Source organism: Cygnus atratus, chromosome 5, assembly GCF_013377495.2.
Source record: "Cygnus atratus isolate AKBS03 ecotype Queensland, Australia chromosome 5, CAtr_DNAZoo_HiC_assembly, whole genome shotgun sequence".
NCBI lineage: Eukaryota > Metazoa > Chordata > Aves > Anseriformes > Anatidae > Cygnus > Cygnus atratus.
In genome coordinates this window covers 35,235,494-35,259,510 of record NC_066366.1, presented here as the reverse complement: position 1 = coordinate 35,259,510, position 24,017 = coordinate 35,235,494, and the positions used below count along the sequence as shown (strand labels likewise).

At 69.6% G+C, this 24,017-nt stretch overlaps 6 protein-coding genes across 6 annotated transcripts; 5 read left to right on the top strand and 1 right to left on the bottom strand.

The window, feature by feature from the left end:
• Window positions 1–62: 62 nt before the first annotated feature.
• On the top strand, window positions 63–3,403 carry MTCH2 (mitochondrial carrier 2). The gene is made up of 13 exons (XM_035539850.2): window positions 63–239; window positions 383–467; window positions 556–662; window positions 744–770; window positions 1,060–1,113; window positions 1,201–1,258; window positions 1,398–1,449; window positions 1,532–1,591; window positions 2,046–2,139; window positions 2,234–2,278; window positions 2,388–2,455; window positions 2,795–2,870; window positions 3,002–3,403. The coding sequence occupies exons 1-13, from the start codon at window positions 153–155 to the stop codon at window positions 3,086–3,088; spliced, it is 900 nt and encodes a 299-aa protein (XP_035395743.1). The 5' UTR covers window positions 63–152; the 3' UTR covers window positions 3,089–3,403.
• Window positions 3,404–4,243: 840 nt separating this feature from the next.
• NUDT8 (nudix hydrolase 8) lies at window positions 4,244–6,036 on the top strand. The gene is made up of 4 exons (XM_035539871.2): window positions 4,244–4,498; window positions 4,600–4,732; window positions 5,375–5,452; window positions 5,555–6,036. Exons 1-4 carry the CDS (start codon window positions 4,269–4,271, stop codon window positions 5,798–5,800), a joined length of 687 nt encoding a protein of 228 aa, XP_035395764.2. The 5' UTR covers window positions 4,244–4,268; the 3' UTR covers window positions 5,801–6,036.
• Window positions 6,037–6,287: 251 nt separating this feature from the next.
• NDUFV1 (NADH:ubiquinone oxidoreductase core subunit V1) lies at window positions 6,288–9,039 on the bottom strand. Its single transcript, XM_035539831.2, has 10 exons — window positions 8,891–9,039; window positions 8,690–8,772; window positions 8,124–8,294; window positions 7,871–8,054; window positions 7,604–7,793; window positions 7,206–7,418; window positions 6,964–7,130; window positions 6,814–6,895; window positions 6,590–6,735; window positions 6,288–6,491 (listed from the first exon to the last, which is right to left on the bottom strand). The coding sequence occupies exons 1-10, from the start codon at window positions 8,942–8,944 to the stop codon at window positions 6,408–6,410; spliced, it is 1,374 nt and encodes a 457-aa protein (XP_035395724.1). The 5' UTR covers window positions 8,945–9,039; the 3' UTR covers window positions 6,288–6,407.
• Window positions 9,040–10,104: 1,065 nt separating this feature from the next.
• Window positions 10,105–12,026, top strand: CABP2 (calcium binding protein 2). Its single transcript, XM_035539857.2, has 7 exons — window positions 10,105–10,146; window positions 10,257–10,412; window positions 10,621–10,651; window positions 10,809–10,943; window positions 11,045–11,154; window positions 11,249–11,396; window positions 11,825–12,026. The coding sequence occupies exons 1-7, from the start codon at window positions 10,105–10,107 to the stop codon at window positions 11,848–11,850; spliced, it is 648 nt and encodes a 215-aa protein (XP_035395750.1). The 3' UTR covers window positions 11,851–12,026.
• A 492-nt stretch (window positions 12,027–12,518) lies between these two features.
• On the top strand, window positions 12,519–13,309 carry CDK2AP2 (cyclin dependent kinase 2 associated protein 2). The gene is given in 5 exon segments (XM_050710866.1): window positions 12,519–12,551; window positions 12,553–12,592; window positions 12,689–12,792; window positions 12,888–13,022; window positions 13,118–13,309. Coding segments are annotated over 5 exon segments (504 nt in total).
• Window positions 13,310–14,156: 847 nt separating this feature from the next.
• On the top strand, window positions 14,157–24,017 carry PITPNM1 (phosphatidylinositol transfer protein membrane associated 1). The gene is given in 29 exon segments (XM_050711290.1): window positions 14,157–14,234; window positions 14,815–14,917; window positions 14,920–14,971; window positions 14,973–15,029; window positions 15,109–15,158; window positions 15,161–15,229; window positions 17,075–17,296; window positions 17,398–17,471; window positions 17,473–17,543; window positions 17,545–17,714; window positions 17,855–17,950; window positions 18,098–18,205; window positions 18,297–18,358; window positions 18,443–18,687; window positions 18,896–19,022; window positions 19,024–19,086; window positions 19,189–19,296; window positions 19,384–19,523; window positions 19,768–19,946; window positions 20,352–20,522; window positions 20,612–20,761; window positions 20,915–21,063; window positions 21,137–21,247; window positions 21,512–21,628; window positions 21,857–22,005; window positions 22,135–22,284; window positions 22,545–22,728; window positions 22,971–23,099; window positions 23,189–24,017. Coding segments are annotated over 29 exon segments (3,651 nt in total). The 3' UTR covers window positions 23,456–24,017.

The window sequence follows — 24,017 nt, the reverse complement described above, 5'->3', positions numbered from 1 at the left end:
GCCGGTGGCGCAGGCCGCGTTGCCATGGCGACCCGGGCGGAAGCGGGCGGCGGGCGCGGCGGAAGTACCGGGGGCGGAAGCGGAAGCGACGACCGTGTCCTTCTGGGCCGGGGCGCCAGGGCGGCAGCAGCAGCAGCAGGAGCAGCAGCAGCATGGCGGACGCGGCCTCGCAGGTGCTGCTGGGCTCGGGGCTGACGGTGCTGTCGCAGCCCCTCATGTACGTGAAGGTGCTGGTGCAGGTAAGGGGCGGCGCTACCGGGACCGGGGGGACGCGGCGGCGGCGGTGGTGGTGGTGGTGCCGGTACCGGGGGGTCTCGGTGCCGGGCCCGGGCCCCCGCGGGCTGCCCGGGACGGCGGGGACGGGCCGCGCCTCTCCCCGCAGGTGGGTTACGAGCCGCTGCCGCCCACGCTGGGCCGGAACATCTTCGGCCGCCAGGTCTACCAGCTGCCGGGACTCTTCGCATACGGTGAGTGAGCGTCCCCGGGAGCCCCGTGCCCGGTGCCGCGGGCGTTCCCCGGGGGGGCCCGGCGCGGCCTGACCCGCGTCTCCCCCAGCCAAGCACATCGTGAAGGTCGACGGGAGAGCGGGACTCTTCAAAGGCCTCACCCCCCGGCTCTGCTCCAGCGCCATCGGCACCGTGGTGCACAGCAAAGTGCTGCAGGTACCGTGCCCCGCGCACCGGCCCCGGCAGGGCTGCAGCTGCCGGCTCCCACCTGCTGACCGTGTGCCCTTCTTTCCGCAGCGGTACCAGGCTGCCAAGCAGGCTGAGGTACGTTGGAGGCGGCTTTGGTGGCGAATCCCTTCCTCCCCTCCTCCTCCCCTTCTGTCCCCAGCAGCTGCTCCTGCCAGGCAAGGCCGTGCCCTGTGGGTGCGGGGATTAACAGCAGCAGCCCGGCATGGAGCTGGCTCTTGGTGCCGCCCCAGCGAGGCGCCAGAGGAGGAGCAGGCTGCTGTGCGAGCTGGTGGGGCTGGTGCTGGGGGGCTGCGCAGCTGTGCCTGGGGAGGACAGGGTGAATTTCAGGGGCTGTACCCTGCCTGATGCCTCTGCCCGTCTCCAGCCAGGAGCCAGCAAGCAGGAGCCTGTGTCCTCGCTGGAGCAGGTCCTCAAGGAGGTGAGGAGCGCAGGAAGAGCAGGGTGCTGGGCTGGGCAGCTCTCTCATGCCCTTCCTCCCCTCGCTGACAGCCCCTTTCTCCTCCAGACTTCCCGAGAGATGGTTGCTCGCTCCGCCGCGACCCTCATCACCCACCCATTCCACGGTAGGTACCCCCGCACGGCCGCCTCTAGCTGCTGCTCCTCCCCACGGACAGCCCGAGTGCCGGGTGCTGTGGTGTCCCCACCGCCCTGGAGCGTCCCTTTGTCCCCTGCTGACCCTGCGTCGCCTGGCTCTGCCCGCAGTGATCACCCTGCGATGCATGGTGCAGTTCATCGGCAGGGAGACCAAGTACAGGTACGGGGCGCAGGGGTAGCTGTGGGGTGCCGTGTCCCTGCGTGGCGTGACCGGTGCTCTCTCCTCTTCCCCCCCGGCCCAGCGGGACACTAAGCGCCTTCACCACGATTTACCGAGAAGAAGGCATCCTGGGATTCTTCGCGTGAGTGCTGTTGATGTTGAATTTTTTGGGGGCAGCGGGATATCACCCCAAAACCCACAAGCCTCACTCGTTGCTCGGATGTTGCTTCTTGCTTTGTCCGTCCTCCCATCTTCTTACCCGCTGGTACTAGGCCCTAATTTTGGTGCGCGGTGCCCGTTGTGCCCTCCTTCCTGGGCAGCGCCTGTGAGCCTCTGGCACCAGCCCTGTGTTGCGTGGCTGCTGCCCCGTGCCTGGGGACATGAAAACTGTAATCCTCCTCCCACAGCCGGCAGCTCGGCGTGCTCTGAGTCACCACAGCCCTTTCCTCCTGGCCATGCGTTCCTCCAGCCAACACAGGCCGTTTTTTCCAAGCCTCTGTGCTCCCAAGGCACGGAGCTGCCCGGCTTCACCCGGCCGTTGGGCGGAGGGCTGCCACCTCCTGTTCCTAAACCTGCCGCCTCTTCTCCTCTTCCAGCGGCCTCATCCCCCGGCTCCTCGGAGACATCCTGTCGCTCTGGCTCTGCAACATGCTGGCCTACCTCATCAACACGTACGCGCTGGAGAACGGGGTACGGGCTCTGCGCTGTGCAGGGGCAGCTGGGCTGAGGGATGCGCAGGTCCCTGCTCCGCATGGGGGCTGAAGCTGCCTTCCTCCTCCCCCAGGTCTCCATGGCAGAGATGAAGAGCTACTCGCAGGCAGTCACCGGAGTAAGTACAGCCCCGGCGTGTGTGTTTGCACGCCCACGTGCGTGATACTGTCACCCGGGAGGGTCTCTGGGGGGCCGGAGCTGCTGACCAGCCCTGCTCTCCCCTGCAGTTCTTCGCCAGCATGCTGACGTACCCCTTCGTGCTGGTCTCCAACCTGATGGCCGTCAATAACTGCGGGTGAGCGTGCGGCCACCACCTCCCTCGCCTCCTGCGCTCCCCCCCGAGGGCGCGAGAGTGCCCGGAGAGGTTAGCGAGAGCGATCCACGCGGGATCAGTCCCCAGAGCTGCCTTTCCAAAGCTCCGAGTGGTAAAGGAGGGTTTCAAACCCATCGTGGCCGTGGGTTCGATCCCTCGCTGCCTCGGGGGGCTCAGAGGGAGCCGGGCACGCCTGAGCCCAGCCCCGGGGGGCACTGCACAGGGGTTCAGCCCGGCGCAGGGCTGCAGAGCGACGGGTCTTACCTTGCCTGCTCGGCCCTGGGTGGAAATAACCCCGTGGTGCTCTCCTCCCCTCGCCAGGCTGGCTGGGGGCCTCCTCCCCTACGCGCCCACCTACTCCTCCTGGCTGGACTGCTGGAGCCAGCTGCACAAGGAGGTGAGTGGCTGGGGCTGCCGCGCCGCCTGGCCGCGACCACAGGCTTGGGGGGAGCCCCGTGGCTCTCCGGGGCCGTGATGGGGCTGGGGGCAGCCCGGCCTCACCCTGCACTAACCTCTGTCCCCTTCCAGGGCAACATGAGCCGAGGGAACAGCCTGTTTTTCCGCAAGGTGCCCGCAGGGAAGCGATACGTGTGGGAGGAGAGGAGGTTCCGCTGAAGCCGAGAGCGGAGTCGCGAAGCTGAGGCCGAGCTCTGGAGGCAAAGAATTATGAGAGAGTTGTGATTTCTATACAGTTTTTTTTAAAAATCATTTAATCCTGAGAGACAAAGGTGGCCGTGTGAGAGTGTCTGTCGTGGGGCCGGGGGCTTCCTGCAGGAGAACCTGTGCTGCCCCAGCCCATCCCAGTTGATCCCAGCTGATCCCCAGCACCCTTTCCCCGACCCAGCCGCCGGAGCCGTGTCCCCGCTTTGTTTCAGCAGCGGAAATCCCACCGCAAGATAATGGCACCCGGAAACATGACCCTGCTCAGTATCCGTGTGCTTGTGTTAACGAGCGGCCGTGCCAACCTCTCGGGCAGCGGGGAAGCGACGGCCCAGGGTGGCGGCAGGGCCCCCCCCGTGCGAACACACCTAGTGTCTGGCTTGCACACCTGCTGGCAGGGTTGCACGCCCAGCGGGCGTGTTCCCCAGGTGGAAGGAGGCTTGCACGCGCCGTGATGAGGCGTTGTGGCAGCAGGGAGGCTTGCACACCTGTTGGGAGGGTTGCACGCCCAGTGGTGGGGTTACATGCCCATGGGGAATGGTGCAGACCTAGCACGAGGGTCGCACACCTACTGCGGACATTACACACTTGGCAAGAGTGTAACAAACCCCGTGACTGGGTTGCACGTCCACGGGGAGCATTGCAAACCCCTGTGACCACGCTGCATACAGAGCAGGAGCGTTGCACGCCTGGTGACCGGGTTGCGCACCTGCTGGGAGCATTGCACGCCCAATGACCGGATTACACGCAGAGCAGGCAGCTTTGCTCACCCAGCAGGAGCCCTGCGTGCCCTTTGACCACATTGCACGCTCAGCAGGAGCGTTGCACGCCCGCTGGGAGCACTGAACGCCTCATGGCCGGGCTGCACGCCCCGTGACCGGGTTGCACACCCAGCAGAAAGTTTCGAACACCCCCCCTGGGACCGCTGCACGCCCCGTGACCGGGTTGCACACCCAGCAGGACCATCGCACGCCCACGGGGAGCCCCGCACGCCCCGTGCTCTCTCTTCTCTCGCGCTCCTCCCGCGGTGCGGCGCTCCCGGGAGCCCCGGGGGGGTGTGTGGGGGGGGGGGGCCGGGCCGGTGCCGGTCGCCCTCCCCTCGCCTCCTTTCCCCTCCCCTTCCCCCGGCGGCGCCATGGCGGGGCCGGGTTGGGGCCGCGTCCCCCCGCGCCGCGGGTACCTGAGCGGCGGCACCGAGCGGCGCTGCCGGGAGCTGCTGGCGGCGGCGGGGGGCGGCGGGGCGGCGGCGGCGGCGGCGGCGGGGGCGGCGGTGCTGGTGCCGCTGTGCTCGGTGCGCGGCCGCCCCTCGCTGCTCTACACCCTGCGCTGCCGCCGCCTGCCCGGGCCGCACAGCGGCGACGTGAGGTGAGCTGGGGGGGGGGGGGATGATTTCGGTACCCCCCCCTCCCCGGTTCCTCCCGTTCACCCCCCGGTCCTCCCGTCCTCCCCCTCTCCGCTCCTCGCAGCTTCCCCGGGGGGAAACGGGAGGCGTCGGACGGCGACGCGGTGGCCACGGCGCTGCGGGAGACGCGGGAGGAGCTGGGGCTGGAGCTGGGCGAGGGCAGCGTCTGGGGCATGCTGAGAAGTCTGCCCGACCGGGTACCGGGCACCGGGGGGTGGCGGGGGGGGGAGCTGGGGACATGGGGACGGGGACACCGGGGTCGGGGGAGGGGGTTTGGGGGAAAGGGGAGAGGGACAGAGGGGGCACGGGGGGCTGGGAGATGGCCTGGGGGGGTGCCTGGGGACATGGGGACACGGTGACAGGGACGTGGGGATAGGGGGACGTGGGGTTGGGGGGCTGGGAGATGGGGCGGGGGGCACTGGGGACGCTGGGGGTGTCTGGGGACACGGTGACAGGGATGTGGGGATAAGGGGACATGGGGCTGGGGGGCTGGGAGATGGGGCGGGGGGCACTGGGTGGGGGGGTCTGGAGATGCGGTGACAGGGACGTGGGGATGAGGACAGGGAGCTGGGGGGCTGGGAAATGGGGCAGGGGGCACTGGGGACACGGGGACTAGGACACCAGGGTCAGGGGTGAGGTGGTGGGGAATACGGGGACGGGTTGTCTGCGGACACAGTGGCAGGGATGTGGTGGACAGGGGTGGTTGCCATGTGGGCCATGGGGCAAAAAAAGGGGGACGTGGGGCATGTGGGTGTCTGGGGGGGCTCCAGGCGACCGGGAATGAGCTTTGGCATTTGCCACCCCCCCGCCCCGTCCCTCTGCCGCCCGCTCCCTTCCAGCAAGGGATGCTGGTGGTCCCCGTCGTGGCCAACCTGGGCCCCCTGGAGAACCTGAAGCTGTCCCCAAACCCTGAGGAGGTGGGTGACCCCGCACCGGGGTGGGGGGTGGGGGGGGGGGGGTCACAGACACTCCGGACCCCCCTTCCATCCCCATCCCCGCGCGTGTCCCCATCCCGGCAGGTGGCGGAGACCTTCACGCTGCCGCTGGCTCACCTGCTGCGGGAGGAGAACCAGGGCTACACCCATTTCCGCACCGGCGGCCGCTACGGCTACACCCTGCCCGTCTTCCTCCACGGCCCCCACCGCGTCTGGGGGCTCACGGCCATCATCACCGAGCTGACGCTGGAGCTGCTGGCGCCCGAGCGCTACCGCAGGAAGACCCACGTGCCCGGCCGCCACCTCGCCGCCCCGCCGCGCAGGGCCTGACCCCACCCACCCCTTCCCAATTTTTGGGAGGAGACGGGGTGCCGCCTGCCCTTCGCAGGACGCCGGGGGTGCTGCCCCTTGGTCCGGTTTGTTGTTTTTTTTTGGGCGCGTGGGGCTCAGCCCCGCCACGCGCTCGCAGAGAGGCGGCAGCCCCGGGGCTGTCACCCACTCCATGCTGCTGCCCAGCCTGTGATGACACTGTGATTGTAGTAAAAAGCCATGTTTTAAACCACTTACACCACAGCCTCCAGCTTGCTGGTGCAGGTAAGAGCCCTCCCTGGTGCCAGGGAGCTGCTTGGCTCAGGGGCCCAGGGAGAGGAGGGGAAGCGGGGGCTTGTGGAGAGCCAGGACCTCCCCCAGGGGGCTTCCCAGCCCTTGGCCAAGCCTGGCCACATCCCCCATCGATCTCCCTTTTCCAGGGAGCCCCTGCTCCTGATTTTCAGACCGCAGCCTCCTCTTGTGCCCCCCCCAAAGCAGAGAGAGGAGCCTGCGAGCACAGCAGCGTTTATTAAGGAGCCCCCAACAGCGGCGAGAAGCCCCTCGCCCCCACGAAGCCCCCCCGGGCTGGGAAGCGCACTGCCACCCCCTGTCCTCCACCGCTGCCTCCTCATGCTGAGGCCGCTCGAGCTTTGGCCTCCCCGAAGCGCCGCATCCTGTCCTCCAGCTCCGGGCGAAAGTGGCGGATTAGGCCCTGGGGAGAGCAGACGAGGCGGAGTTAACGGGGCAGGGCAGCAGCCACCGCCAAACCCCCCCCCCCCAAAATCCCGCTCGCGGCCCCCCAGCCCGCACCTGCACGGGCCAGGCGGCGCCGTCGCCCAGGGCGCAGATGGTGTGGCCCTCGATCTGCTTGCTGATCTCCCACAGCGCGTCGATCTCGGCCACCTGCGCGTCACCCCGCACGAAGCGCGCCATCACTTTGTTCATCCAGTCGACGCCTGCGGGGGGAGGAAGGCGGTGAGGGCCCCGCGGTGCCGGCTGCTGCCCCCCCGTCCGTCCCGGCCCCATGCGCTCACCTTCCCGGCACGGGGTGCACTGCCCGCAGCTCTCGTGCTTGTAGAACTCGATGAGGCGAGCGATGGCTTTGACGATGTCGGTCTGGGGAGGAAGGGGACAGTGAGGGCCCGGCGGGGGCAGGCGGGCAGCGGGGAGGGCTCATCCCTTACCGATTTATCCATGACTATGACAGCGGCCGTGCCGAGCCCGCTCTGCGCCTGCACCAGGGAATCGAAGTCCATCAGCACGGTCTCGCACACCGACTTGGGGAGCAGTGGGGTGGAGGAGCCCCCCGGGATGACGGCCAGAAGGTTGTCCCAACCCCCGCGGACACCCCCTGCCAGAGAGGGGGGTTCAGGCTCAGCCGGGCCCGACGGGGACGTCCCGCTCGGAGGAGGGCCGCGGCACTTACCGGCGTGCTTCTCGATCAGCTCCTTCAGCGGCACCGACATCTCCTCCTCCACCGTGCAGGGGTGGTTGACGTGGCCGGAGATGTTGAAGAGCTTCGTCCCCGAGTTGCGCTCGCGCCCGAAGCTGGCGAACCAGGCGCCGCCGCGCCGGCAGATGGTGGGGGACACGGCCACCGTCTCCACGTTGGCCACCGTGGTGGGACAGCCGAAGACGCCTGGAAGCGGTCAGGGTTGAGTGGCTGGGCGGTGCCAGAGCGCAACCGCGTCCCTACGGCAGGACGGCAGCCGGGCGTTGCCCAGGATCGCTGCATCCTGCTCGAGAGGGGCCGCTTGGTGGGGAACTGGGGTTTGTGCTGCCATGACTGGCACACGGGGAGCTGAGAGCAGCTCGGGGACGTACCCACGTCAGCAGGGAAGGGCGGCTTCAGGCGGGGCTTGCCCTGCTTGCCCTCGATGGACTCGATCAGCGCCGTCTCCTCCCCGCAGATGTAAGCCCCGGCGCCCCTCACCACAAAGACATCGAAGGCGTACCCCGAGCCGCAGGCGTCCTTCCCCAGCAGCCCGGCCTCGTACGCCTCCCTGATGGCCACCTGCGGAGGGGACAGCGGGTGGGCGGGGGGGGGGGGGCACATCACCGGCAGTGCCCCGCCAGGCCCCCGCCGCTCACCTGCAGGTTGGAGGCCTCGTTGTAGAACTCGCCGCGGATGTAGATGTAGGCGGCGCGGGCGCCCATGGAGCGGCCGGCCACCAGGCAGCCCTCCACCAGCTTGTGGGGGTCGTGGCGCATGATCTCCCGGTCCTTGCAGGTGCCCGGCTCCCCCTCGTCCGCGTTCACCACCAGATACTTGGGCCTGCCGGGAAGCGCCGTCAGCCCCCCGGTACCGGCGCTCCGGGCGCGCGGCACCGGCGCCGGCCCCCACCTGCCGTCCGGGGGCTTGTTCATGAAGCTCCACTTGAGGCCGGTGGGGAAACCGGCGCCGCCGCGGCCCCGCAGCCCCGACGCCTTGATCTCGCCGAGGATCCAGTCGACGCCCTTCAGCAGGATCTCCTTCGTCTTGTACCAGTCGCCGCGCCGCAGCGCGCCCTTCAGCCTGCCGGCAGCACCGGGGGGGGGGGGGGGGGGGGCAGTAGCACCGGGAGGGACCAGAACCCCCCAGCACCCCCCGGAGTCCCCCCAGCACCTTGCAGTCACCCCCAGCACCCCCACCCAGCACCCGCTGGGCCCCATCCAGCACCCAGAGACCCCCTCCCAGCACCTCCAACCCCCCACCCGGCACCCCCAAGCTCCCTCCCCAGCCCCCCCAGCGCCCCATCCAGCACCCCTGGGACCCTCCAAGCACCCCTCGGACCCCCCCCCCCCAGCACCCCCCAAGCCCCTTCCCCAGCACCCCCAAACCCTCCGAGCACCCCTCGGAGCCCCCCCAGGCCCCATCCAGCACCCCCCAAGCCCCCTCCCCAGCACCCCCCGAGCCCCCCCGTCCCCCACCGCCAGTCGTGCCGCCCGTAGAGGTTGGTGAAGATGCGGTCCTCATCCCGCAGCGAGCCGAACTGCGTCTTCTTGGGCGCCGTCTGCGGGGAGACCGGGCTCAGCACCGGCACCGGGCCCGGTACCGGCACCGGGCCCGGTACCAGTAACAGTACCGGTGCGGGTCCGGGTCCGGGCCCGGGTCCCGGTGCCGGCACTCACCGAGAAGGCGGCGGCGTGGAGGCGGCGCAGCGCCTGCAGCTGCCGGGCGGCCATGGCGGGGCTCGCCGCGGCCCCGCTCCCACCGTCACCTTCAGGCGCCCCCCGCCGGTGCGCGCTGCAGTGACGTCAGCGGCGGGCGCCGGTGCGCGCGGCGGTGACGTCACGGACCGGGACCGGGGCGGGGGGCGCGGGGGCTGCACCGGGGCCGGCACCGGGACCGCTCCCCGCTCCCGGCCCCGCGCCGCCGCCCGGCGGCGGGGCTGTGCCCGCGATGTCTCCGCGCTCGGAGCCCCCCCGGCCCCCCCCGTTAACGCCGCCGGTTCCTCCCCGTTAACCCCCCCCCCCCCGGTGCGCTCCCGCCTCGCTCCCCGCGGCCTCGCTCCCCGGTGCGGCCGGCGCGGGTCGGGTGTCCCGTGGCGGATCCGGTTTCCCGCTGCGATCTCACCCCGGCAGCGGGGGATCGGATTCGGGGCCGGCGGCGGGGGCGGCGACGGGTGGGGGGGGGGACACACACCAGCACCGGGCACCGGCACCGGGCACCGGCACCATGTTCCTCTTCTTCCGCGGGCCGCCCCGCCGCGCCCCCGGCAGCCCCCTGCCCGCAGCCGCCCGGGGGCCGCCCCGCCGGGCCCCCCCGGAGCCGAAGCGCGGTGCCCGCAGCCCCCCCCCCCCGCCAGGCCCCCCGGTCCCGGGGGCGGAGGAGCCCCGGGACCGGGGGCCCGGGCCGCTGCCGTGCGAGCACCGAGGAGCCGGGACCCGAGGTGCCCCCCGCCGGCGGGCAGGTAACCGGCGGCGTGCTGGGGGGGACGGGGGAGAATGGATGACGATTTGGGGGGTTATTTTAATTAATTTTATTATTTCGGGGGAGGAGGGTGGCGGTGGCACCGCTCGGTGTCCCCGTTCGGTGTGTGTGTCCCCCCCCCCCCCCAGCCCGGGGACAGCTGGGTGGCTCCCCCACATCTGGAGCAGCGCGGCCGAGCGGGGAATAATCCGGGGGATTATGTGTGTGTGCGGGCGCGTGCGGCGCCCCCCCCCCCCCCCCCGCCTCGCCCTGCATATCCCGAGATATTCAATAAAAACCGCAAATCCCCACGCAGCCGCTGTTACTATAAAAAAACCCCGTCCTGGCGCGCCCGGGCCGGAGTCGGTGGCCCCCAGGACTGCGCCAGGCGGCCCCCCCGGGGGGGCCAGGTATGCCCGGGCACCCCCCAGCCATGGGCAACTGCACCAAGACCCCTGAGCGGAGGCTCTCCAAGGTAAGGCTGGCCCCGGGGGGGTGGCGGGCAGAGGGGGGGGACACGGGGTGTGGGTTATCGGGGGGGGGTGCTGGGCTCTGCCTCCCGCTACCGGCCGGCTCTGCCCGCAGGACGGGAGGCAGCGCTGCGGCCCCCCCGGCCCCCAAGAGGCCGAGGAGGCGGCGGAGGCCGCGCAGTCGCCGCCGCTGCAGAACTACTCGGTGCTGCACGGGCTGGTGGGGCCGGCGTGCATCTTCCTCCGCCAGAGCATCGCCATCACCCAGCTGGTACGTGCTGGTCGCGGCCCCCCCCCCCCCGGAGGCACGTCCCAGGCTCCTCGGGTCAAGGCAGTGCCGCGGCGGTGCCTCGTGACCCCCCCTTCCCGGCCAAAGCTGTGGCACACGGCTCCCGCGGGGTCACCCGCGGCCACCTCGCTGCCCGCCAGGTGGGGGTTTGGGGTGGGGGCCGTCCCTCCAGCCCGCTTTCTCTTCCCAGGACCGAGAGCTGCGGCCGGAGGAGATCGAAGGTAAAGCGTGGGGACGCTGCCCGCAGCTGGAGTCTCCCCTGTCACCAACTTGTCACCCGTTCCCCTCCACCCATCCCTCCCCGTGTCCGGGGAGGGGAAGGGGGGGCGGCAGAAGGGGTATCCCCCGGTGCCACCCGCGTCCCCGCGCTGTCCCCAGAGCTGAAGCAAGCCTTCCGGGAGTTCGACAAGGACCGGGATGGCTACATCAGCTACAAGGACCTGGGCGAGTGCATGCGGACCATGGGCTACATGCCCACCGAGATGGAGCTCATCGAGCTGTCCCAGCAGATCAGTAGGTGTTGGGGCGCGGGGAGGGGGGACACCTGCACGTCCCCTCGGTGGTGGCCCCGGAGCTGCGCCTCACACTCCGGCCACACTTCCCTCCTCCCGCAGCGGGCGGCAAGGTGGACTTCGACGACTTCGTGGAGCTGATGGGCCCCAAGATGCTGGCGGAGACAGCGGACATGATCGGCATCAAGGAGCTGCGCGACGCCTTCCGCGAGGTGAGGGGGGGGCCGGGGGGCTGCTGGGATGGGCTGCTGGGGGGGGGGGGGGGGGGGAAACACCGTCTTATCACCCCCCGCCTGCTCCCGGCAGTTCGACACCAACGGGGACGGGCAGATCAGCATGGCGGAGCTGCGGGAGGCCATGCGCAAGCTGCTGGGGCAGCAGCTCAACCCCCGGGAGGTGGACGAGATCCTCAAGGACGTGGATCTCAACGGGGACGGCCTGGTGGACTTCGAAGGTAACGAGGCTGGGGGGTGCCGGTTGTGGTACTGCTTTATTACCCCTTAATTAACCCCCCCCCCCCCCCAGTTCCATTACCCTTTAATTAACCCTTCCCCAGTTGTGTTATCCCTTTATTAGCCCCCCCCCCCGGTTCCATTACCCCTTTATTAACCCCCCCCCGGTTCTGTTACCCCTTTTATTGCCCCCTCCCGGTTCTGTTACCCCTTTTATTGCCCCCCCGGTTCCATTACCCCTTTTATTGCCCCCCCCCCGGTTCCATTACCCCTTTTATTGCCCCCCCCGGTTCCGTTACCCCTTTTATTGCCCCCCCCAGGTTCCGTTACCCCTTTTATTGCCCCCACCCCGGTTCTGTTACCCCTTTATTACCCCCCCACCCGGTGTATTACCGCCCTTCTCCCGTTAACACCCCGCTTCCCCCGGCAGAGTTTGTGCGGATGATGTCGCGCTGAGGGCGGCCCGTGCCAGCCGGGACAGGAGCCCCCCCGCCGTGCCTTACCGAGACCAGAGGGCCCCGGCACCGCCGCCCCCTCCACCCCGCCACCGGGAGGGGTCCCGGGGCCCGTCCGCTCCCCTCCCTCCCGGGCCCGTCCCCACGCTGCCCCCTGCGGCCTCCCGGGGGCGGCGGGGCCGGGTTGGGGCAGCCCCCCGGTGCGTGCGGGGGTCCCGGTGGCAATGAAGCCGTGTGCCGGGCGCCGCTGTCCCGCGCCTCCTTCCTACCGGGGGGCGGTCACCGGAAAGGGGGGGGGGGGGGGGGGGGGGGAGAAAATGGCGGCCGCGGCGGAGGGCGGGCCGACGCCGCGCGTCTCCATGGTAACAGGGAGGGGGGGTGGTGCGCTGACGTCAGCGCGGCGCGCGGCCTGCGACGTCATCGGCGCGAGCGGTCGGCGCCGGGAGGGGTGGGGGCCTGGCGAGCGGCGGCGGCCGGGCCGCGCTCTCCGCGGCGGGGCCGGGGGGCGGGGCCGTGCCGGGCCGGCGGCCAATCAGCGCGGGCGGGTCCGCGCGGGCCGGCCAATCGGCTGCGGGGGGGCCGCCGCGCCCCGCCCCGCCCCGCGCCCGCCGCCGCCGCCGCCGCCGCCGCCGCTCGCCAGGGAGCCGCTCGCGGCGCGGGCCCGCGGGGATGTCCTACAAGCCCATCGCGCCCCGCCCCCGCCAGCGCCAGCCCCGCCCCGGGGCCCGCGGCGCCGCCCGCCGGTGAGAGGGGGTGTTGAGGCGGGGGGGGGGGGGAGGGGGCTCCGGTAACGCCGTGCTAACCCCGCGCCCCCCCCCCCCCCCCTCCGCTCCCCGTAGCCACCAGCGTCCCCTCGCCGTCCGGCTCCGCGCCCGGCGCCGCCGCCGCCCCGTTCCGGCCGCTCTTCAACGACTTCGGGCCGCCCTCCATGGGCTACGTGCAGGTGAGGCGGCGGGGGGGAGGGGGGCGGCGGCGGGGCCGGTAACGGGGGGGGGGGGGGGCGGTGCTGAGCCCGTCCGTTTAACTCCCACCCCGCAGGCCATGAAGCCCCCCCGGTGCCCCGGGCTCGCAGAGCACCTACACCGACCTGCTGTCCGTCATCGAGGAGATGGGCAAGGAGATCCGGCCCACCCTACGCCGGCAGCAAGAGCGCCATGGAGCGGCTCAAGCGGGGTACGGCACCGGCACCGGGGGGATTGGGGGGGGATGCTCCCGGTGCCACCGGGGCTCACGACCCCCCCCCCCCCCCCCGTTCGTCCCCCCCGCAGGCATCATCCACGCGCGGGCGCTGGTGCGGGAGTGCCTGGCCGAGAACAGAGCGCAACGCCCGCAACGTGACGGCCGCCTCCGGTGTCCCCCTCCCTTCCCCTCCCCCCCACCGGTCGCCGGAGCCCCGGCCGGTGCCCCCCCCCCCCCATCCCAACCCTTTCGTACGGGGCCGCCCCCGGGGCTCCCCCTGACCCCCCTCCCTCCCCGGTTCCCTTTGCAGCCGGCGGGTTTTTATAAATAAAGGACGTGCTCGGACACGGCGCCTGGAGGGGGGGGGGGGCGAGACCTGCTGTGACCCTAAACCTAATAAAATCACCCCAAAACCCCGAATTCCCCCCCAACCCCCCCTAAACTTCTCCAATCCCCCCCAACTCCCCAATCCTCCCCCTCCAAACCCTAAATCCCACCCCACAACTCCCCAAATCCCCCCAACTGTCCCCAAATCCCCCCAGAACCCCTGAAATCCCCCCTCAAACCCCCCCAAAACTCCCCAAATCCCCCCAAAACTGCCCAAGTCCCCCCCAGAACTCCCCAACTCCCCTCAAACTCTCCAAAACTCCCCAAATCCCCCCAAAACTCCTCAGCCCCAACCCCCCCCCCCCCCCTTCCGCCGTTTGAACGCCCCGGCCCCGCCGCCCGCGCAGCCCCCGTGCAGCGGCGCCGCCGCCGCCTGCCCGCTCTGACGTCACGCTCCCCCCCCCCGTCTGACGTCAGCGAGCACCCCCCTTCGGGAGCGCGCCGTGACGTCACGAGGCGCGGGGCCGGCGCGGAGCGGGGCGCAGGTTCGGCGGGGGGCGGCGGAGGGGGCCGAGCGCGGCCGGAGGAGCCGAAGGTTGCCGAGGGGGAGCCGAGCGCGGCCGGAGGGAGCCGAGCGCGGGGCGGGCCGAGCCGAGCGCAGCCGAACGGGGCGGGCGGGGGGCGCGTTGCCATGGCAGCGGGGCGGGCCTGGCGGCGCTGCGGCGGGCGCCGTGCGGGCCGGGGCCGGGGGGGCCGGGGCCGGTCTGACGGCGGTGCCCGCAGGCGCTGCCCCCCGCCGCCATGCTCATCAAGGAGTACCACATCCTGCTGCCCATGAGCCTGGAGGAGTACCAGGTGGCTCAGCTCTACATGATCCAGGTGCGGCCGGGCCCGGGGGGGGGGGGGGGGCGCCGGGACTGTGCGGGGACACCGGACAGTGACGAGATGGGGGCCCGGGAGGGGCCGAGGGGTCACCGGGACCGTGTGGGGACACGGGGACAGTGCCAAGATGGGGGCTGGGGGGACACCAGGAACCGTTGTTAGGGGGAACACCGGGACAACGCCGGAGATTGGGCTCTGGGGCTGGGCACCGGGGCTGCGTGTGGACACCTGGGACAGTGCCGATGATGGGGGTTCCGGGGTGCTGAGCGGGAGGTGCTGAGGGGTGCGAATGGTTGCGGCGGACTGTGTCTGGGCGCTGAGGAACAGGGGGCTAAGGATGGGGGTTCTGGGAAGGGCGGTGTGGAATCGGGGGAGTCTCTGGGCAAGGGGCTGCCCCCGGGGGGGTTTTTGGGGTGCGGGGCCAAGCAGGGGGGGTCCCAGGAGCAGCTGTGGGCTGAGGGGTTTGTGTTGGGGAAGGATGCGGGGGCCTGCATGCCGGTGAGGTGCTGGGTTTGGGGACACGGGGTGCTGCGTGGTGGGTTTTGGGGTATAGGTCTCATCCAGCCTCGCCCCGCAGAAGAAGAGCCGGGAGGAATCTGAGCGGTTGAGGCAGCGGGTGGTGGAGATCCTGGCCAACCGTCCCTACAGCGATGGCCCCGGCGGCAGCGGCCAGTACCACCACAGATCTACCACGTGGGCTCGCACATCCCCAGCTGGTTCGGTCGCTGCTGCCCAAGCTGCGCTGCAGGTGGAGGAGGAGTCCTGGAACGCCTATCCCTACACCCGCACTAGGTGGGACCCCGGGGCGGGGACACGGGCTGGGCTTTGGGGCCGCCTGCCGGGCTCAGCCCTGTCCCCGCACCTCCCACAGGTACACCTGCCCCTTTGTGGAGAAGTCTCCCATCGAGATTGAGACGTATTACGGCCAGATGCGGGCCAGCAGACCAATGTCTTCAACCTGAGCGCAGCTGAGAAGAGGCAGAGGATTTTGGGTGCGTAAGGCAGGGGTGCCATCACCACAGCCCAGCAGGATCCAACGCCTGCCGGGGTCCCTGTGCAGCTCTCCAGGGGCTGGCTGCACCGCAGAGCCCGAGGGGCCTCAGCCTTTCACCAGGCAGCCCAGCGAGAGGCTCAGCGCCTGCAACGCAATGGGTTTTGCTCCCTCCTCTGGCCCTTGTGTTATGGGAGCGACCTGGGGGGGGAACCCTGGAAGGAGAAAGGCACCTGTGCCCCGAGCACCCTGCCCAGTCTGGTGGCAGCACGTTAAGCGAGAGTCTGCGTTAAAAACATTCTGGGGGATGATTTCATTTCCTGCCCCCTCGCCTTGCCTGTGTGTTGTTTGCAGCTCTCCCCAGTGCCAGGCTTGCTCCCCCGTCCCCCGTCCCAGCCTGTCCCACGTGGTCTGGCACAGCTTCGCCCCTCTGGTAGTGCGAGTGGGAACCTGCACCGGGCTCTGGCAGGGCATTTTGGATCTGCTGGAGGGGGGGGAGCTTGGGAAAGCGTTTTGTCCCCATTTTCCCCCTCGCTGCCCTGCTTCTCCTGCCTCCCCAGAGCTTTGCTTGGCATTGCTCTCCGGTCCCAGCCCCTCTGCGCCTGGCTGAGGGCAGAGCTGGGGGTCCAGGGCAGATTCACCCCCCCGCCCCGGGGGGAGGTTTGTCCCCGGCTGCTGCCTGCTCCTGTTCCCGGCGGTGTCGGTGCGGTCGTTTTAAGGCACTGGAGTGCAGCGCGTCACGCTCTGCTCTTAAAATGGAGGCCTAAAATAGGCACTCGGAGGAAATGATTCATCTGACCTATTTCTCTCATTGGTTCTTGCAGCACTGGGGATGTCCGGCTGGGACGCTGGCGGTGCGGGCCTGGGGGGGACAAATTTTGTCCCTGCCACCACCAAGCAGCAACCGGGGCCGAGGGGACAGCGGGCAGGGCACGGCCCCTGCTTGATTTCTCCCCCGGACCCAGTCCCGTGAGCTTCCAGCCCCTCCTCAAGGAGCACGGGGCCGCCGCTGACCCCGGGAGGGATTTTCTTTTGCCAGCTCTCGCTCCCACCCCCGGTGTCCTTGTAGCGCCTCGGATGTAAAAATCCCCTCTCACGTTTCAAAGGGCGGCTGGCAGCAGAGCGAATGCCAGGGCTGTCGGGGCCGAGCTGGCCGCCTTGTCCTGTGAACCGCACCGATAGCAGCGTCCTCACGGGTTTTCTCCCAGCAAACAGACCCGCGGGGTTGTTGCGGGAACAACGCGGGAATAACGCCGTCCCCGCGCCACGATCCGAGCTGCCCCACGAGCTCGCTGGGCGCTGCTTTAAGGGCTGGTGCTGGCCCTGCTGCCACGGCACAGGGGGTGTCAGCGGGACGAAACAGATCCGGGGTTGCGAGGTTTTGCTTTGCTCCTCGCCCCGTTCCTGGGGGAGGCAGCGAGCGGGGCTCCCCGCTGCACCACGCCGCCTGGTTTGGCCTCAATCTCAGCCCCCACGTCCCCGGGGTTACCCGCGCCTTCTCCCAGCTGCCAGATCTCCTCGCTAATGCGCCTAAGTGTGTCAGCCCAGCTCGGAGCGCCCAGCCCCGTCGCGGCTGCCTGCGCCTCTTGCAGCCGCTCCTCGGGGCGCTGGATCCGGCCCTGGCGTGGGGACAGCCGCTCGAGTGCACCCAAAGGTGCTGTTGAGGTTACAGCCACAGGGATGGTGCTCGCTGGCGCTGCCAGCTGTGAGCGCACGGCGCGTGGAAATAATTTGCACCGGGTGCCCCCGGTCCTATTTTTGTGCGTTTTTCTCCGCTTTCCTCCCCTTTTCTTGCTCCTCTGAGCCTTGAGGGGTAACGAGTGCTGCTCTCCTTCCTCTCCCTCAGACACCATTGACATCGTGCGTGACCCCATCTCCCCCGGGGAGTACAAGCCCGAGGAGGACCCCAAGCTCTACCACTCGTCCAAGACGGGCCGGGGGCCGCTGGGGGACGACTGGCTGGAGGCGGCCGCCGGCGGGCCCCTGATGTGCGCCTACAAGCTCTGCAAGGTGGAGTTCCGCTACTGGGGGATGCAGTCCAAGATCGAGCAGTTCATCCACGACGTCGGTGAGCGCGGGGCGGCGGCACCGCCCTGCCCGCGGGGGCAGCGGGTTTGGGACGTGGGCGCCGGGGCCACGCCGCGCTCGCTCCCCGCTCCCCCGTCGCAGGCTTGCGCAAGGTGATGCTGCGCGCCCACCGCCAGGCCTGGTGCTGGCAGGACGAGTGGACGGACCTGACCATGGAGGGACATCCGGCAGCTGGAGGAGGAGACGGCGCGGATGCTGGCGCAGAAGATGGCCAAGGTGCGGCGAGGCCGAGGAGCCCCCCGCCGCCGGCCCCAGCCCCGAGGGGCGGCCGGAGCCGGGAGCTGCCGGCGGGCAGGAGGGTGCCGAGGCACCGGGCACGTCTGATGCCTCCCCCGACGATACCTTTGCCAAGCAGTGGTCCACGTCTTCCCGCTCTTCCTATTCTTCCCAGCACGGAGGTGAGAGAACGGGTCCTGTGTTGGGTGAGTAGGACTCCAGCCTCCTGCGGCTCGGGGTGCGGGAGCAGCAGGGACCTGTGGGGCAGGAGTGGGGGCTCGCTGCCCTGGGGCTCTGAGCCCTGACCCTGTGCTGGTGGCAGGGGGGGTGTCTCCTCAGAGCCTGTCCGAGTGGCGGATGCAGAACATTGCCCGTGACTCCGAGAACAGCTCCGAGGAGGAGTTTTTCGACGCCCACGGTATGGCGGAGCAGCCCCACGACTTTGGGTTCTGGTGGTGGGGAGCCTGAGCAGGGGCTGCTCTGGGTTTGCCCCACGGGGGTCAGCAGGACGCCAGGGTGCGGGCTGCCCTTCGCCCACCCCCCGGCCCCATCCCTGCCACCACAGAGGACCTGTCTGACAGCGACGAAGTCTTTGCGAAGGAGATGACCAAGTGGAGCTCCAACGACTTCTTGGACACGCTGGAGCGGCCGGCAGAGCTGGACGAGGCTCTGGGTGAGCAGGGTGGGCACAGCCTGCCCCAAACCTGGGGGCTGGCCCCCGCGTGGATGCCCTGCCTCAGCTCACCCGAGCCACGTGCTCACAGGGGACGGACCCAGCGCTGCCAAGGCAGACGGCGAAGGGCTGGCGGCGGCTGGTTTCTCTGAGGTGTGTGCAGCCTCATCCTGTCCCTTGCGCCCCCCTGCTGGGACCCCGGCGTGGGTGCAGACAGGAGCCCTCTCCTTCCTGCAGGGCGTCTCGGCCGAGAGCGCGGCGCAGGCGTGCCGGATCCACGCGCTCTTCCTCATCCTCCACAGCGGCAACATCCTGGACCAGGGGGTGGGCGAGCCGGGCTCCAAGCAGGCGGACGTGCAGACGCTGGCGGCCACCTTCGACGCCGTCACCCGCGTCCACTTCCCCGAGGCGCTGGGGCACGTGGCGCTGCGCCTGGTGCCCTGCCCGCCCATCTGCGCCGCTGCCTACGCCCTCGTCTCCAAGTGAGGATGGCGGCACGGCGTGCCGGGGCTGTGGGGTGAGAGGGGGCTTTCCCCACGCAAACTGCTCCCGGGAGGGGACGTGGGGAGGTGGCGGGCTCAGGGAGGGGGCTCTTCTTCTCTTGGTGTGGTATCTGGAGAAGCGAGCATCGTGCGATGGCTTGGGGATGCCGGGGCAGCCCTGCTCACCCGCTCTCCGTGCGCCTTTCAGGCTCAGCCCCTACAGCCACGACCGGGACAGCCTGTCCAGCAGCCAGGACCACATCCCGCTGGCAGCCCTCCCGTTGCTGGCCACCTCCTCGGGGAGCTACCAGCACGCCGTGGGCACCGTCATCACCCCGCGCCAACCAGGCGTACAGCACCTTCCTGCACTCCGGCGAGGGCGCCGGCTTCTGTGGCCAGGTGAGAGGGGCGGGGAGCTCGGGGCAAGCTTCACCCTGGGTTCCAGCTGGGACTTGGCTCCCACCGGGGACGTTTTCAGCCCGGACAGCGTGCCGTCCGCAGGTGGTGCTGCTCGGGGACTGCGTTGGAGGCATCCTGGGCTTCGATGCGCTGTGCCAGAGCCGGGCGGGCGCAGGGGGCAGCCGGAGCAGCAGCCGCCGTGGCAGCCTGGTGGGTGCCCGTGTCTTCGAGCCATCGGTGTCGGCAGTGGCTCAGCAGCTGCCAGCCACTCGCTGATGTTTTTCTCTCCTCCTGCAGAGCACGGAGCCCATCTCCCCCGAGCTGTGTGGCGGCAGGGACCCGCTGGCCGACGGGGCGGATGGAGCAGCAGGGTCAGGCCAGGCCAGCCCCGAGCCGGGTGTGCAGGGGGACAGCCAGCATCCCGGCTCCTCGTGCAGGTGAGAGCAAGGGGGACAGTCAGCAGCGCCACCCCCTGTCCCCGTGGGAGTGCTAGTGGCCTCCTGGCAAATCTTACACTCTATGCAAAGGGTGAATTTTTGATCTGCACCAGCCCGGGAGGGAGCATGGTGTAGGTGCAGTGCCCTGCTGTAGCTCCCCTGCTTCCAGCAGCTCCTCTGGGCTAGCGGGGCTGCAGTGGGTGCAGCGCTGGCTTTCCCATGCCCACTGGCTCTGCTGTTGCAGCCTGCAGCCCAGTGAGGCCCCGCTGGAGGCAGAGGCACCGCGAGGCAATTCTGCAGCGCCGGATGGGGCGGAGGGCGCCAGCACCCGCCTTGACTTTAAGGTATCCGGCTTCTTCCTCTTCGGCTCCCCGCTGGGGCTGGTGCTCGCGCTGCGCAAGACCGTCATGCCCGCTCTGGACGGTGAGGACCCCCTCTGGCTGCGGTGTGAGCCCCCAGGCCTCCCTGCGGGGCTTGAGCCCTTCTCCTGAGTTGTGTTCCCCCCTTGCCCCGTACGAGTCTGAATCCCCCAGACCTCCTGAAACAGCTCTGCTTAGGTTTGGGCCCCTTGCACGCCCTGGCTCTGGGGGTCTTGGTGTTGGCACGTGCCTGATTGTCCCCCTTCCTGCCCCGTGCCAGCCCAGCCTGTCCCACGGCATCACAGGCTGTCACCGGCATCCTGGGTTTGTCTCCCTAGCCTTTCCTGCCTCTGCGTACTGCTTTCTCCTCCCCGGGTGCCGCACTCCCCCGTGTCTCCCAGCCCTCCTACCCCATCCCTGCCGCGCTCCTGGCAGCCCTGACCCCCCCCCCCCTCTCTCTCTGCCCCAGTGGCCCAGCTGCGTCCCGCCTGCGAGCAGATCTACAACCTCTTCCACGCGGCCGACCCCTGCGCCTCCCGCCTGGAGCCCCTCCTGGCCAAAGCCTTCCACGCCGTGCCGCCGCTCAGCGTGCCCCGCTACCAGAAGTACCCGTTGGGCGACGGCACCTCCTCCCTGCTGGGTGAGCGGCCCCGCTGCCGGTCCGGTCCCGGGTTCTTGAGGGGGGTCGCCAGGGGGGCTCTGGGTGGCCTGACTCGGTGCTGCCCGCAGCGGAGGCCCTGCAGATGCACTCTGCCCTCTTCCTGCCCGAGGTGGACCTGGCCGCTCCCCCGACTCCCACCGGCAGCTTCGGGGGCTTCTGGAGGGGCAGCGAGCCTGGAGAGCCCCCCACGCCCGCCAGCACCAGTGAAGTTGTCAAGAGTGAGTGTCATCCCCTGCCCACCCCATCCCAGCACCTCGGCTGGGCACGAGGCACCAGGATGTCCAGAGGTCCTGTGCGGGGCGTGAAGTGGGGACGGGGAGCAGGGTGTGGGATAAGGCCCAGGGACGGATTCATGTGAGCTCTCCTGGCAGTCCTGGAGCGCTGGTGGGGCCCAAAGCGCATCGACTACTCGCTGTACTGCCCCGACGCGCTGACCGCCTTCCCCACCATCACCCTGCCCCACCTCTTCCACGCCAGCTACTGGGAGTCCTCTGACGTGGTGGCCTTCATCCTGCGCCAGGTACGGCAGGGGCAGCGGGGCGGGCGGCCCGGCTCACCCGCCGGAGGCTGAGCTGTGCCGTGCCACCCGGCAGGTGATGGAGAAGGAGGGCCCGCAGCCGGCGGAGAGCGAGGAGAGCTCTATCTACAGCCCCGCCATCCCCCGGGAGAAGTGGCAGCGTAAGCGCACCCAAGTGAAGATCCGGGTACGTACCCCATGGCCAGCTGCTGGTTTCGGGGCTGCAGCTGCCGGGAGCCCGACCCTTTGCCAGGGCAGCCTCGGGATCAAGCTCGGGTGGCCAGGCAAATCCCAGTCCCTGTGGTGATGCGGCTGGGAAGGTTTGCTGCGGCCTGCTGCGAGGGTGCCACGCTGGTCCCGCAGCCTGGCGGGGGCTGCGTGCCACCTCGGGGGCTCTCGGGTGCCATGCGCAGCCCCAGCGCTGGCTGCTGAGCCCCGCGCGTCCCTGCAGAACGTGACAGCCAACCACCGGGCCAGCGACATCATCGTGTGCGAGGGCAAAGCGCAGGTCCTCAGCGGGCGCTTCATGTACGGCCCCCTGGACGTGGTGACCCTGACTGGGGAGAAGGTACTGCTGGGGCTTGCGGGTGCTGCCGGGGCATCCCTGGCGGTGCAACGAGAGGGCAGAGATGTTTTGGGGGTGGACACGGGGCCGATGTCACCTGCAGCCAAGGGGCGGGGGAAGGGCTGGGGACCAGGATCTTGTAGGATATGGTGGGAGAGGATCGTAATGACCTGTGGGTTAGGGAAACAGCAGCTAGCAGGCTCTGTGCTCAGCCCTTTTCCCCTCCCTCAGGTGGATATCTACATCATGACGCAGCCGCTCTCGGGGAAGTGGCTGTACTACGGCACCGAGGTGACGAGCGGCAGCGGGCGCCTGACCTTCACCATCCCTCCGGACAAGGCCCTGGCCATCGGCATCTACCCCGTGCGCATGGTGGTCAGGTGAGGTGCGGCTGCCTGCTGCTGGCAGGGACGCCTCGGCCACCTTCTTCTCCAGCTCGCTGGGCAGAAATCTGGGGGCTGAGGGAGGTGACAGAGCTGGCTCTGAGCCTCCTTGCTGTCCTGTCCCAGGGGCGACCACAGCTACGCAGAGGCGTACCTCACGGTGGTGGCACGGGGCACCGAGTCGGTGGTGTTCAGCATCGACGGCTCCTTCACTGCCAGCGTCTCCATCATGGGCAGCGACCCAAAAGTGCGGGCGGGTGCTGTTGATGTCGTACGGTAGGTGCTCTTGTTGTGAGGGTAACCGGCCTTTTGTGGTGTGGTGACAAACTGATCAGGGCGGCGAGGGCATCAGAGCCATCCCGGGGATGTGATAGGTGTGATAGGCCACAGCTCTGCCAGCGTTGCTGAAATCCCCACAGAGGACAAGGTTTTGGAGCCAGCGCCCATGCCTGCTCTGTCGGGAGCTGCCTGGTGGCTTCCCACCAGCGGGACTGTCCTCGGGGTGGGCTCCCGGCAGCAAGGTGTGTACCCCCCAGGCACTGGCAGGACTCGGGCTACATGATCATCTACGTGACGGGGCGCCCCGACATGCAGAAGCACCGCGTGGTGGCCTGGCTCTCGCAGCACAACTTCCCTCACGGCGCCGTCTCCTTCTGCGACGGCCTCACCCATGACCCCCTGAGGCAGAAAGCAGCCTTCCTGCAGAGCCTGCGCACCGAGGTGGGCGAGGGGTGGCGGTGGGGGGTAGGGTGGGCTGAGCTGTAATCCCTGGCCCTCTCCATCCTTGGAGGAGCCACGTGTGGAGATGCTTGGAGCTGGACCAGTAGCACTGGTACCAGGACCGTGATCCGGGGCGTAGTGACCCAGCGCCCTGGGGGTTGGCCACGGTCAGGGCACACGTGGCTGCCCCCGGGGCTGTGGGAAGGGTCTGTCCCTGCCTTACCCCTCCTCTCCGTGGGCAGGCAGAGATCACCATTGTCGCCGGCTACGGCTCCACCAAGGACGTCTCCGTCTACAGCTCCCTGGGGCTGGCACCGTCGCACATCTACATCGTGGGCCGGGCCGTCAAGAAGTTTCACAACCAGTGCCAGGTACAGGGGCAGGGCTGGGGGTGAGCTGGGGCTGTGGGATACGTGCGCTGCTCCTGCCGGGGTCTCAGGCTGTCCTTGTTGTCCCGCAGTTCCTGTCTGAGGGCTACGTAGCCCACCTGGCCCAGCTGGAGGCGGCAGCCCTGGCCCATTCCCCCAAAGGACCCCCCCGGCCCGTGCTGGGCAAAGGCACCTACGGCTGCCCGGCGCCCGTCGACTTCCTCCGCAAGCAGAGCCAGCTCCTGCGCTCGCGGGGCTCCAGCCAGGCGGAGCGGGACGGGGGCCCCCCGCCCGCGCCCCCCAGCCTGCCCCGTGCCAAGCCCCGCAGCGTCAGCCTCAAGCTGGAGGGTGAGGAGTGAGCGCGGCGCGGCCCCCGTCGTCTTCCCCCCTCCCCGGACACAGCCTTGATTTCCCAGCCAGGAGTGCCTGGGGCTGGAGCACACGGCGGGCCCTGAGCCGAGAGGAAGGAGAGGAGGGCGCCGCGCCCCAAAACCGCGGGGCCCTGCGAGACCGCTCCGAGCTGCTCCAGGGGCAGGAGTGACCCCCCGTCAGGGCTGAGCCCCCCCTGGTACCACCTGCAGCCCCCCAGCTCTGCCTCCACCCTGCTGCCCCATCGCGTGGGCCCCCCCTGTCCCTTTTGTGGGGCAGTGCCCTTTGGGGTTAGCCTCCCAGCCAGCTCTGGGGGGCTGGAATGGTGCCCCCCGGGCTCTCTTTCACCTTTCCCTGCCAGGGGTGGGTGGTGACGTGGGGGTTGTGGTTGCGCCCTGCGGGCAGCAGCCCCCTCCCTGCGACCGCGTATTTATTTCCGTTCGGTGTTGCAAGTTGTTGGGGGTAGGGGGAAGGGCTGGGATTAAAAACAAACAGACAAAAAAACGGTTCCTCTGTTACAGTTCATTTCGTTGTGAATAAAGCGATGTAAAG